Source organism: Arachis ipaensis, chromosome B03 (genome assembly GCF_000816755.2).
Source record: "Arachis ipaensis cultivar K30076 chromosome B03, Araip1.1, whole genome shotgun sequence".
Classification (NCBI taxonomy): domain Eukaryota; kingdom Viridiplantae; phylum Streptophyta; class Magnoliopsida; order Fabales; family Fabaceae; genus Arachis; species Arachis ipaensis.
The window spans coordinates 30,287,355-30,301,605 of NC_029787.2; the positions used below are offsets into that span (position 1 = coordinate 30,287,355).

Sequence of the window (14,251 nt, forward strand, 5' to 3'; positions counted from 1 at the left end):
CCCCTTTTTTTTCTCTTTTTCTCCTTTCTCCAATCAATTTTTCTTTATCTGTCACAGATTCTAAAATTCTCCTAACAGAAGACAGCCAACTCCAGAAAGCCAGTTTTGATTCTAACAGATGCAATCACATGCATATTATCTACAATCCTAGAACATCCGATATGACCTAAATTTTATTGCATTAGACATGATTTTCATTAAAATGGCATAAACCTACAATGTGAACTTTGTCTTCTCTTTAGTCCTGTACCTACTAACACAAATTCCGTATGGTTCGGCAGTGAAGGAAATTAACTCTACAAACAATAAAACATTCTTTCCAGTTCTCTTTCTTCCTTCAATTATGGGCTGTCTTAATATGAGAAATTCTCGTGGATTAATTCTATTTTCAATTTGTCTTGGAACAGATTGGGACAGGGAAGGGAGAAAGCAATACAGTACTTGAAGGAGAACACACACATTTTAGAGGAAATCGAAAAGGTTGGACAGTCTGAACCTTCCATATGCTATTTGACTCGAGTGTATGGTAAACTAGGTTCTTGTTTTTCTTTATTGCCATGAAATGTGAGCTTGCCTTCTGCTTTATTCATAGCTTGTTACTTTCTTTTTCCCCACCATCTGGTAGAAAACTGCAATTCGAATTTACCTCGGTAGCCGAAAATCAGATATTAGTACTAGTATTCTAAATACATTGGTCACCAAGTGATAAATTGAAGCATTATTCTGGTCTCAGACAACAGTTGCTACATTCATCGGTGCTGAACGCCTAATTTGATAAAACTTTTTGAAGAGGTGCTTGTGAAGATACAAACATCTCATTTTGTATTTTGCAAATTAATAAAAAAAAAGAGAATTGCTAGGGGTCTAATACTTTTTATCAATATTAGCCAAACACTTTGGACAACACCTTATTTTTATACTATTCGGATGTATGATTTTGAATTTAGTATTTAGGGTTTAGTGTTGGCTAAAAATAATATATAGTCATGCAGCATAGCTATCAAAAAATTATGTGCATATTTGTTTAGCATTGAAAAGCTAGGAATGTTTTTGAAAGCACCTATAAAGATATACTTTTCAAAAATAGCTTGTGTTTCAAAGTTAAAATATCTAATATAGTTTTATATATTATTGAACATTTGATTTTTGTCTTTGTTACATTTATACCTACTAAATTCATTTTAAATATTAACAACAATTTTCCCAAACACAATTTTTGTAGCTTATGCTTATTGAAAGTCACTATCATTTTTATTTACCAAATATAGCTGTTACAATTTTGGGAAAACCAAATAAGCCACTTTTGAAAAGCCAAATCTTTAGGTCATGAGCTTGTCTATGGTTAGAAAGAATTGTAGCCTACGAGGAAGAAGAATGGTTTTCAATTCCTAAAATAAACTTTAGAAGTGGTCTCGGCAGCTGTCAATTAGTCAGTTGGTTTCAAGGGAAAGCTAGGATTAAACAGATTAAGCTTTGTGAAGTTTGGTACTAGAATTCTTCCGGTTGAAAGTTTGCACATTTGCTTTATTCCCTAAAATATAGCACTAATAACACTCGCAACGAAATTGGGAGGGGTGTCTAATTAATCAAATGGCAATAACCAATAATGATAATGGAAGCTGTTTCACCATGATGAGTTGGGGACATCATCTGGAACAGTAAAGCACTAATGAGTAATTACTTCAATTATGACATTGTATACTCAGGAGATACCTTGCTGTATTACAAATTTGAATAAATGTGGACTGATATATTCTTTGCCATTATTTTGATGTAAACACTTTGCTGAAATTTTCCAATTGTCACATTCTAAAATTGGAAAAAAAATAGTTTATTGCAATCATCAATAGATGAAAAATTAGAAGGAATAAGATTGAGGAGCTCTTTATAATTTTTATATTTAGGGTAAATTACATAGACCACCTTTATAAAAGTAAGAACTTCTCTAAATGTTAGGTTACATGACACTCGCACCCTTATAAACATGAAATATAAAGAGGTGTTCATGTGTAACAGACTAGAATCTCGTTTGTGTTAGAATCTCCTGCATTGTCCCAGGCATAACACTGCAACAGCATGTCCTACCTTCCCACTATGTACGAACTATATAAGTGATCTTTAACTTGAACAAGTTCTGTTTGATTATATGGTCAACTGGTAAAAAAATGGACATATTTATATTTTGAGCTCAACTTCTCTTGTATTGAATACCTGAGATGTACTTTTTAAGTTATACAAAAAAAATGTGTAAATTAACTTGCAGGTAGTTCGGTCTTCATTGGTCGAGGGAACAAACCAAACAAACCTCGCATTCACAAAGAGCGGTCCAGTTCTCCATCAAGATGATGATATCTTTGATGAAGGTCAGTGAAGATAGAATGATTGCTTTAACAAGTTTTGGAGATAAATTGGTGAAGGTTTGCACTGGCCGGGGGCGGGGGTTTGTCTTACTCTGCGAAATTGAAATGGTGGCGGCTTCATGATTTGATATTTTTATTGGTTCCTGGTGTTTCATTGGTTGATATTGATGAAATTGATGGGATGACAATCATGTGAAAGACGAGCATTAGCCAGTAGATGCATGGGAAATACAGAAAAAGGGAAAAAATGAATGTGAAAGGTCTAGGAATGATGGTTCTTTCTATTCAAGTTGCTTATAAGCTATATAAGTGCTCAGTCATGGCCTCATGATTTCTATATTCTGCTGCCATCTATTTCCATAAATCTTTCCTATTGCATCATTTTCGTGATTATTTTTTATTACCCATTGTTTCAGAATAGGTTTTAATTTTCTTTTAGGAGATAATGAGAGCTGAGAGGAGGAAGCTGATTAGTGTTTAGAAAAAATAGTCTCTCCCTATCCTTTTTAATATATTCTTTATCTTTTTTATTTTTATTTAATAACACATTCACACACCCTACACACTAATTGCACAAACCACTAAACATGCTGATTGTTCACTCAAAATTGATAATTTATTTTTCGATTATGGTTATTAGAGAAAAAAAAAAAGAAGACTCCCCACAATCTACATGAGCACTGGGGTCGTAGGGAACTAGGGATGCCCAATAGATTCTCTTAAACGGGTTGAGTTTCTCTCTTTTGTCCGTGGGAATTAATACGTATTGTGAATTAGTAGGATTTGAAGTATAAACTAGTTAAATAGTTGAAGAATGGTTCAACTAATTGACTTGAGTGATACAACAGTAAAATAAGACCAAAACTCTAAACCTCATATAACCATGGACTCCCAGAAGTTCTGAGATTTTTGTGCTCACTAAACTTCTCTGGAATCTCATCCTCTCTGAACTCCCAGATCCTTGGCAATACCAAAATTGTCTTCTCAACATAGAGAACCATTGCAATTCCGTCATGATAGTGTTAGTTGATTGAACTCCAGTTGCTGCTGCATCATTAGCGAAGCAAAAACCAGAAAGTGAATCTAATTTTGACTCATATATATCTTATAACATTGTATTTTGATATATTATCAGTCTGTTATGACTTATGAGTTATCTGTATTTGTTGTCCCATCATATCCAAAGAATCAACAAATTTTTTAGTAATATATATGGTTTGTTATTATAAATCAATGTTAGTTTTAAATTGAGTTTTGATAATTAATGTATACATATATAATTTTAAAATTGTACTGAAATATTATTTAACTAATTGCTCAAGCGTATAGTTGATATAAGAATTTTTCGTTTTAACGTAATCAAGTAGGTATAGGACCCCTAAGGGGCACTTTTTGGAAAATAAAAGAGACCATAGATAGTAAGCTGAAGCTACCAGCTGACCTCATAGGCAGAGATGTTACTATCCTAGCACTTTAGAAGCAACGAAAGTCATCTCAAAACCTACCTGAAAAGGCCGCTATATGCAACAGAAAGATTTTGGCTTTAAAAATTCAAGCGTGCTTATCAAGTTTAACCGTTTGAATTTTGAAACGAAGTATATCTCTTTTGAAAAGCAATTAATATACGGATTTTTGTTGTTTAAATTAAATAATTATATTATTTATAAAAATCTATAAAACACATAGCATTTATGGATTTACACAACATATCACATCTTGGGTATTATGACTTGAGCGCAATTAAGAGCATATCCCGGCGACTGAGCACCTGGGATATGACATACCTGAGATATCTGAGATATGCTTATAGAGAAAAAATGAGTCATATTACCCGGAGTTACAGTATCCGGGATGCGTTTATAGCAAAAAATGGGGTATTAGAGATACATATTTAATTATCTAGGTGTCTATGCATCCTAGATAACTAAGAGAAAAACTCTATATAAGAAATTTTTTGGCTCAATCATTAGTCGCATTACATCTAATTCTCTATTCTATCTTTATCCTTCTTTTTAGTACTCATGGATAACCATAAGTTCTTTTTGTTGTAATTTATTCCAATGAAATAATAAGAAACTGTAATAAAAGAGTGATTTTTGAATCTAATTCAATTATGATGTTGCGCACTTATCCTGTTGATTCTCTATGTGCGTTAAAGACGATCATACTTAGCATATGGAGGCAATAAGTTTCAAGGAAATTGGGCGGGCTGCATATAAATTTTTATCCGTGCTTTGAGTCGTATGCTGCTGTTCGTAGCATTGTTTTTTATTAAACCACTCTTCCACCTTAGCCCATGACAACAATAAAGACGTCTCACGGCCCACAAATTCAGCCCAACAGAATACACAAATTAAATGATAATTTAGTCTTTATCTTATCTTATAGTTATCTTTATCTTTATCTCTATATCTTATCTTTATCTCGATATCTTATCTTTATCTACTTTTATCTTTCATAGGCCAATACTCTATATATACTTAATTTTACTTTCATAGTTTACAATTCATTCAATCAACAATCAATAAAATTTCTTCATCTTTTTCTTTCACAATTCTTTTATTTTCCTATTCTTTCACAATTTTATTATGGTATCAGAGCTCCTCTTGAGCTCTGCTGACATCCATGGATCAAGGAGAAAGGGCACACCAACAACTTCATTCGGAGTCTCTTTTGGACTTTTCGTCAGCCCAACACTTTTCTTTCATGGCACTTCCTTTCAATGAAAAAGCTCGTCCTTCAAACCAGCTTGAGCTTTGTTCAAAATATGTTGATGCTTGCGTTCTACCCTTCCATTTTGTTGAGGAGTTTCAACACAACTACGTTGATGAATAATGCCCTTTGAAGCATAAAAATCAGGTAAAATAAATTCTGGTCCATTATCGGAACGAATAGTTTTGACTTTGGAGTTGAATTGTGTTTCAATTAAAGTAATAAAATTTTTTATTTGATTCTGTACTTCTCTTTTTGATTTTAATAAAGTAACCCATGTAAAGCGGCTAAAATCATCAACAATAGTAAAAAAAATATTTATGATTATGAATAGAATTTTGTCGAAACGGACCCCAAATATCAAAGTGTAATAAATCAAAACTTGCATTGGCTTTGTTAAAACTTTGAGAAAATGAAAGTTTCTTTTGTTTAGAAAGATGACAAATGTCACAAGCCTCATCATGATGCATAGAGATAAAAGGAAATTGTTTATGTAAATGATTAAGTCTTTGCCCAGAAAGGTGTCCTAAACGAAAATGCCATATATTGGAAGGTATAATGGGTGGAGATTGGATGGAATTTATGGAGTGTGTAGTGGATAAATTTTTACCGAAATTGGGTTCAAAGACATATAATCCCTCTCTCATTCTGGCCAAATCAATTGTCCCCAAATTGTTGCTCTGTAGAGTGCAAGAAGAAGATGAAAAAGCTCGTCCTTCAAACCAACTTGAGCTTCTGCCAAGTCCAACTTGCTGCCATTAAGTCTATTTTACATCAACACTTCCGAATTAAAGACTTGGGCCCATTAAAATATTTTTTGGGTATTGAAGTTGCTCAATCGGAGAAGGGAATTTGCTTATCTCAGAGAAAATATTGTCTTGATCTTTTGGATGATTCTGGTTTATTAGGTGCTAAACCTGCCTCTGTTCCAATGGATAGTACCACAAGACTATATCAAGACAAAAGTCCCTTGCTATCCGACCCTTTTGTATATCGTCGTTTGGTTGGCCGTCTTATCTATCTCACCACTACTCGACCGGACATCATGTATGCCACTCAACAATTAAGTCAATTCATGGCATCTCCTACTGAATCTCATCTCTACAAATCAATCTCCCTCAAAGTGCAAGTATCCTTTATCTTCAGTCATGTCTTTTTCTTCTCTTTCATCTTCACATAAAAAGTTTCTTTTATCTCTACATTCTGACGTTGAGCCAAAGTCTTTTAAGGATGCCAATCAACACTCTAATTGGCGTAGTGCTATGAAAGATGAGTTGGATGCTCTTGAGCTGAACAAAACTTGGCGTCTTGTTGATTGCCCTGCAGGGGTTAAGCCGGTTGGCTGTAAATGGGTCTATCGCATCAAACGCAAGCCTGATGGTTCAGTTGATCGATATAAAGCACGCCTTGTGGCTAAAGGGTTCACTCAAACTGAAGGTGTTGATTTCTTGGAAACTTTCTCCCCTGTTGTCAAACCTGCCACTATCAGATTAGTTTTGGCATTGGCCTCTATGAAGCATTGGCCTATACATCAGTTGGATGTCAATAATGCTTTCTTACATGGGGATCTTTCTGAGGATGTTTATATGACTCTGCCACCCGGATTTATATCTCCTCAACCGAATCAATGCTGTAAGCTACTAAAGTCACTGTATGGTTTACGACAATCTAGTCGTATGTGGTATGACAAACTTTCTCATCTTTTGCTATCTCATGGATATCAGCAGACCTCATCTGATTATAGTTTATTTGTCAAATTCATTGGTGATCAAATTTCTATCCTTTTAGTCTATATTGACGACATTGTTCTCACTGGTAATTCCATTTCTGAACTTGCTGCCATTAAGTCTATTTTACATCAACACTTCCGAATTAAAGACTTGGGCCCATTAAAATATTTTTTGGGTATTGAAGTTGCTCAATCAGAGAAGGGAATTTGCTTATCTCAGAGAAAATATTGTCTTGATCTTTTGGAGGATTCTGGTTTATTAGGTGCTAAACCTGCCTCTGTTCCAATGGATAATACCACAAGACTATATCAAGACAAAAGTCCCCTGCTATCCGACCCTTTTGTATATCGTCGTTTGGTTGGCCATCTTATCTATCTAACCACTACTCGACCGGACATTATGTATGCCACTCAACAATTAAGTCAATTCATGGCATCTCCTACTGAATCTCATCTTCAAGCTGCCAAGCATGTGTTACGATATCTGAAAACTAGTCCCGGCAAAGGAAGTCCACCATCACCTTCTCATCCCCCGTCACCTTCTTCACCACCTGAGCAACCCCATCCTCGTCATTCCGACCGGCCTCACCGACCTCCAGCATATCTCTCTGATTACTTGTGTAATTCCTCTCTCATCTCTACAATCCCTCAAAGCTCAAAGTGCAAGTATCCTTTATCTTCAGTCATGTCTTTTTCTTCTCTTTCATCTTCACATAAAAAGTTTCTTTTATCTCTGACGTTGAGATTCTGACGTTGAGCCAAAGTCTTTTAAGGACGCCAATCAACACTCTAATTGGCGTAGTGCTATGAAAGATGAGTTGGATGCTCTTGAGTTGAACAAAACTTGGCGTCTTGTTGATTGTCCTGCAGGGGTTAAGCCGGTTGGCTGTAAATGGGCCTATCGCATTAAACGCAAGCCTGATGGTTCAGTTGATCGATATAAAGCACGTCTTGTGGCTAAAGGTTTCACTCAAACTGAAGGTGTTGATTTCTTGGAAACTTTCTCCCCTGTTGTCAAGCCTGCCACTATCAGATTAGTTTTGGCATTGGTCTCTATGAAGCATTGGCCTATACATCAGTTGGATGTCAATAATGCTTTCTTGCATGGGGATCTTTCTGAGGATGTTTATATGACTCTGCCACCCGGATTTATATCTCCTCAACCGAATCAATGCTGTAAGCTACTAAAGTCACTGTATGGTTTACGACAATCTAGTCGTATGTGGTATGACAAACTTTCTCATCTTTTGCTATCTCATGGATATCAGCAGACCTCATCTGATTATAGTTTATTTGTCAAATTCATTGGTGATCAAATTTCTATCCTTTTAGTCTATGTTGACGACATTATTCTCACTGGGAATTCCATTTCTGAACTTGCTGCTAACCCGGTTTTTCATGAACGGACCAAACATTTAGAGGTTGATTGTCACTTGGTTCGACAAAAAGCTCAAGTTGGAGTGATGAAACTTCTCCCAATTCCCTCTTTTGGGCAACTAGCTGACATCTTCACCAAACCTTTGTCTCCTCAACCCTTCCATCTTAATTTGAATAAACTTAGTGTTCTTGACATCTTTCATCCTCCAGCTTGTGGGGGCGTATTAAACCACTCTTCCACCTTAGCCCATGACAACAATAAAGACGTCTCACGGCCCACAAATTCAGCCCAACAGAATACACAAATTAAATGATAATTTAGTCTTTATCTTATCTTATAGTTATCTTTATCTTTATCTCTATATCTTATCTTTATCTCTATATCTTATCTTTATCTACTTTTATCTTTCATAGGCCAATACTCTATATATACTTAATTTTACTTTCATAGTTTACAATTCATTCAATCAACAATCAATAAAATTTCTTCATCTTTTTCTTTCACAATTCTTTTATTTTCCTATTCTTTCACAATTTTATTATTTTTCATGATAATATCAAAATTTCAAAATTTGCAAAAATTATTTTTAAATGTTTTGTTATGATTTTTTAGAGGATCCATGCTCCATATTGTCCTCCGTTATTCCATGGTATTGTTGGTAAAGAACAAGGTTTCAAGGTTCAAACAAGAAAACTTAGTAGTCAATCTTATCGTGATAATTTTAAGGTTATGAATGTTTTAACTGATCCTAGGTTCTTCAAAATATGTACTACCATAATTCTTATAATGTAAGTAATATTTAAAATTATTCAAACAAAAAAATAAATTATTTTTGTATCCTTCGATGTACATTATTATCACAAATATTTAGATTTTTATAAGGAAGAATCTAACTATATTCATGTCATTCATATATTTGTTTGTTGTGGTGAGTTCTAATGATTGTACTCCTATATTAAAAATTTATTACAAAATCTACAATTAACAAATTATAAACATCAAATCATTTTCAATTTACCAATAGATGCGGAAACTATTAAGCAAATATTAGTTGATGTCCTGTTTGTTAAAATATGTACTTTACCGTTTATAAGTGATTACCGTTTATAAGTGTAAGATATTTTTTTTTGTTGATACAAATAAATTTGTAAAAAGTGAAATTGTTTGATCCATTTAATTTATATTTATTATATTCTAGCAAACTTTATGTGGATTAGTTGGTACCATAACCTCAGTGGTGAACACTCAACAGTGGTGGTTTTATTCATGTTTGCGTTGGTACACCAGTCTTTTATGTTTGAAATGTGTTACTATTATATGTGTAGAGTTGAGTGTGTTGATACCATTCCAAGGTATGTTTGTCATGTGTTTTTTTATTTTTCTATTATATGTAATCATATACATAGATAGAGAGAATTTTTTTTATTCATATTTGTAGGTTGTCCATTATTTATAATTGTGATTTTGTTTATTTGATATAACTATAGGCTAAAAGTTTTTTCTCATTCGAATGGGAGTAATATATATTAAACCACTCTTCCATCTTAACCCATGACAACAATAAAGATGTCTCACGATCCACAAATTCAGCCCAATAGAATACACAAATTAAATTATAATTTAGTCTTTATCTTATCTTATAGTTATCTTTATCTTTATCTCTATCTTATCTTTATCTACTTTTATCTTTCATAGGCTAATATTCTATATATACTTAGTTTTACCTTCATAGTTTACAATTCATTCAATCAACAATCAATAAAATTTCTTTATCTTTTTCTTTCACAATTCTTTTATTTTTCTATTCTTCCACAATTTTATTATGGTATCAAAGCTCCTCTTGATCTCTGCTGACATCCATGGATCAAGGAGAAATGGCACACCAGCAACTTCATCCGGAGCCTCTTTTGGACTTTTCTTTCATGACACTTCCTTTCAATGAAGAAGCTCGTCCTTCAAACCAACTTGAGCTTTTGCCAAGTCCAACTACTCATTATCTTTGTTCTTTCAATACCTTTTCTACTGTTAACAATTCTTCAAATCGAGATTCATTCTTGAATACTTGGATCATTGATTATGGTGCCACAGATCACATTGCATCAAATTTGTCTTGGTTTATTTCTTACACACAAATTTCTCCTATTATTATTCATTTACTAAATGGTTCTCGAACTACTGTTTCTTATAAAGGCATCGTTCAATTTTCACCATCCTTGATTCTTCATGATGTTCTTTATTTACCTCATTTCAACTTTAATATTATCTCTGTTTTAAAAATTACTTCAGCACTCATATGTGAACTCACTTTTTCATCTTCTTCTTGTACTTTACAGAGCAATAATTTGGGGACAATTGATTTGGCCAGAATGAGAGAGGGATTATATGTCTTTGAACCCAATTTCGGTAAAAATTCATCCACTACACACTCCATAAATTCCATCCAATCTCCACCCATTACACCTTTCAATATATGGCATTTTTGTTTAGGACACCTTTCTGGGCAAAGACTTAATCATTTACATAAACAATTTCCTTTTATCTCTATGCATCATGACGAGGCTTGTGACATTTGTCATCTTTCTAAACAAAAGAAACTTTCTTTTTCTCAAAGTTTTAACAAAGCTAATGCAAGTTTTGATTTATTACACTTTGATATTTGGAGTCCGTTTCGACAAAATTCTATTTATAATCATAAATATTTTTTTACTATTGTTGATGATTTTAGCCGCTTTACATGGGTTACTTTATTAAAATCAAAAGGGGAAGTGCAAAATCATATAAAAAATTTTATTACTTTAATTGAAACACAATTCAACTCCAAAGTCAAAACTATTCGTTCCGATAATGGACCAGAATTTATTTTACCTGATTTTTATGCTTCAAAGGGCATTATTCATCAACGTAGTTGTGTTGAAACTCCTCAACAAAATGAAAGGATAGAACGCAAGCATCAACATATTTTGAATATAGCTCGTGCTCTTATGTTTCAATCTAATTTACCATCATCTTTTTGGTCTTATGCTGTTAGACATGCTGTTTATTTACTTAATAGAGTTCCATCATCCGCAATTAATTTTAAAACATCATTTGAGATTTTATTCAATCATTCACCAAATTATCATGACATTAAAGTTTTTGGATGCTTATGTTTTGTTTCTACCCAAATGGCAAACAGATCAAAATTTGATCCAAGAGCCAAAAATGATGTATTTATTGGCTTTCAATATGGTTTTAAAGGGTATATTATTTATGTTTTAGAAGATAAAAAAATTGAGATTTCTAGAAACGTGATTTTTTATGAAAAGATCTTGCCCTTAGTCACAAAAAATGTCCAATTCAAGACACTCAGCCCAACATTGCCAAACACACCTTCTCAAAAATAAGATTCAGTTAGTCTTCCAGTTGAACCCTCACCTATACCCATTGATCCAACTCCACCTAGTTCTTTATTTTCTCCAACAACCTCTCCTTCTTCTTCACTATCGTTTCCTAACCAAATTGAACCCATGACCACCGAATCATTTTCAATACTAGACACCAGTCCACCATCACCTTCTCATCCCCCGTCACCTTCTTTACCACCTGAGCAACCCCATCCTCGTCATTCCGACTGGCCTCATCGACCTCCAGCATATCTCTCTGATTACTTGTGTAATTCCTCTCTCATCTCTACAAATCAATCTCCCTCAAAGTGCAAGTATCCTTTATCTTCAGTCATGTCTTTTTCTTCTCTTTCATCTTCACATAAAAAGTTTCTTTTATCTCTACATTCTGACATTGAGCCAAAGTCTTTTAAGGACGCCAATCAACACTCTAATTGGCGTAGTGCTATAAAAGATGAGTTGGATGCTCTTGAGCTGAACAAGACTTGGCGTCTTGTTGATTGCCCTACAGGGTTAAGCCGGTTGGCTGTAAATGGGTCTATCGCATCAAACGCAAGCCTGATGGTTCAGTTGATCGATATAAAGCACGTCTTGTGGCTAAAGGGTTCACTCAAACTGAAAGTGTTGATTTCTTGAAAACTTTCTCCCCTGTTGTCAAGCCTGCCACTATTAGATTAGTTTTGGCATTGGCCTCTATGAAGCATTGGCCTATACATTAGTTGGATGTCAATAATGCTTTCTTACATGGGGATCTTTCTGAGGATGTTTATATGACTTTGCCACCCGAATTTATATCTCCTCAACCGAATCAATGTTGTAAGCTACTACAGTCACTGTATGGTTTACGACAATCTAGTCGTATGTGGTATGACAAACTTTCTCATCTTTTGCTATCTCATGGATATCAGCAGACCTCATCTGATTATAGTTTATTTGTCAAATTCATTGGTGATCAAATTTCTATCCTTTTAGTCTATGTTGACGACATTGTTCTCACTGGCAATTCCATTTCTGAACTTGCTGCCATTAAGTCTATTTTGCACCAACACTTCCGAATTAAAGACTTGGGCCCATTAAAATATTTTTTGGGTATTGAAGTTGCTCAATCAGAGAAGGGAATTTGCTTATCTCAGAGAAAATATTATCTTAATCTTTTGGAGGATTCTGGTTTATTAGGTGCTAAACCTGCTTCTGTTCCAATGGATAGTACCACAAGACTATATCAAGACAAAAGTCCCCTGCTATCCGACCCTTTTGTATATCGTCGTTTGGTTGGCCGTCTTATCTATCTCACCACTACTCGACCGGACATCATGTATGCACTCAACAATTAAGTCAATTCATGGCATCTCCTACTGAATCTCATCTTCAAGCTGCCAAGCATGTGTTACGATATCTGAAAACTAGTCCCGGGAAAGGACTTTTCTTTCCAAGGGAATCAGAAATTCAGCTTCTCGGCTTCAGTGACTCTGATTGGGCCGGATGTCCTGACACTCGGCGATCTTTAACAGGTTATTGTTTCTTCTTAGGCAGTTCTTTAATCTCTTGGAAGACCAAGAAACAAACCACCATTGCCCGCTCATCCACGGAAGCAGAATATCGTGCACTTGCCAACACAACTTGTGAACTTCAATGGATACTAAATGTGTTACAATTTTTACGCATCTCTCCTATCCGCCCACCAGTTTTATATTGTGATAATCAGAGTGATCTTCATATTGCTGCTAACCCAGTTTTTCATGAACGGACCAAACATTTAGAGGTTGATTGTCATTTGGTTCGACAAAAAGCTCAAGCTGGAGTGATGAAACTTCTCCCAATTCTCTCTTCTGGGCAACTAGCTGACATCTTCACCAAACCTTTGTCTCCTCAACCCTTCCATCTTAATTTGAATAAGCTTAGTGTTCTTGACATCTTTCATCCTCCAGCTTGCGGGGACGTATTAAACCACTCTTCCTCCTTAGCCCATGACAACAATAAAGATGTCTCACGGCCCACAAATTCAGCCCAACAGAATACACAAATTAAATTATAATTTAGTCTTTATCTTATCTTATAGTTATCTTTATCTTTATCTCTATCTTATCTTTATCTACTTTTATCTTTCATAGGCCAATACTCTATATATACTTAGTTTTACCTTCATAGTTTACAATTCATTCAATCAACAATCAATAAAATTTCTTCATCTTTTTCTTTTACAATTCTTTTATTTTCCTATTCTTCCACAATTTTATTAATATATTCATTCTTGATGACTATGATGTTGCAAAGTGCTTCAAAAAAGTTCAGAATTTTTGCAATAGTATCCATCTGTTTCACAGGCAACTTATAAATTATTTTTATACTTTTGTTGTTTGGCTGTCAAATGACATTTGTAATGTATTCTTTCTTCCTTTAATTTATGATAAACTAATGATTATATTAGTTTTTAATCATGTTTGCTTATTTAAGTAATTGTTCTGTTAAACATGAAGCTAGTGTTTATGGTTGATGTTAGGCCAGTTGGATATGAATCACATTTGTCTCTACGTGTTCGTGCAATATGTGATGATACTTGTATTATCAATTTTTTTAAGATGCTACTAATGCCAATGAGGAAAAGGTTAGAATGATTCTAAGGAATTTATAAATTGATTGTTATGATTATGTCTGTTTGAAAAAAAGATTACTTAGATATAGGGATGTC

General features: G+C 34.1%; 1 protein-coding gene across 1 annotated transcript in view; it reads left to right on the top strand.

Annotated features, from left to right (window-relative positions):
* Positions 1-3,024, top strand: part of LOC107630046 (DNA repair protein recA homolog 1, chloroplastic) — a 13,424-nt gene extending 10,400 nt beyond the window's left edge. The window contains 3 exon segments of the mRNA XM_016333066.2: positions 408-480; positions 2,264-2,363; positions 2,800-3,024. Of these exon segments, the coding sequence (XP_016188552.2) occupies positions 408-480; positions 2,264-2,363; positions 2,800-2,816 (190 nt within the window). The 3' untranslated portion in view covers positions 2,817-3,024.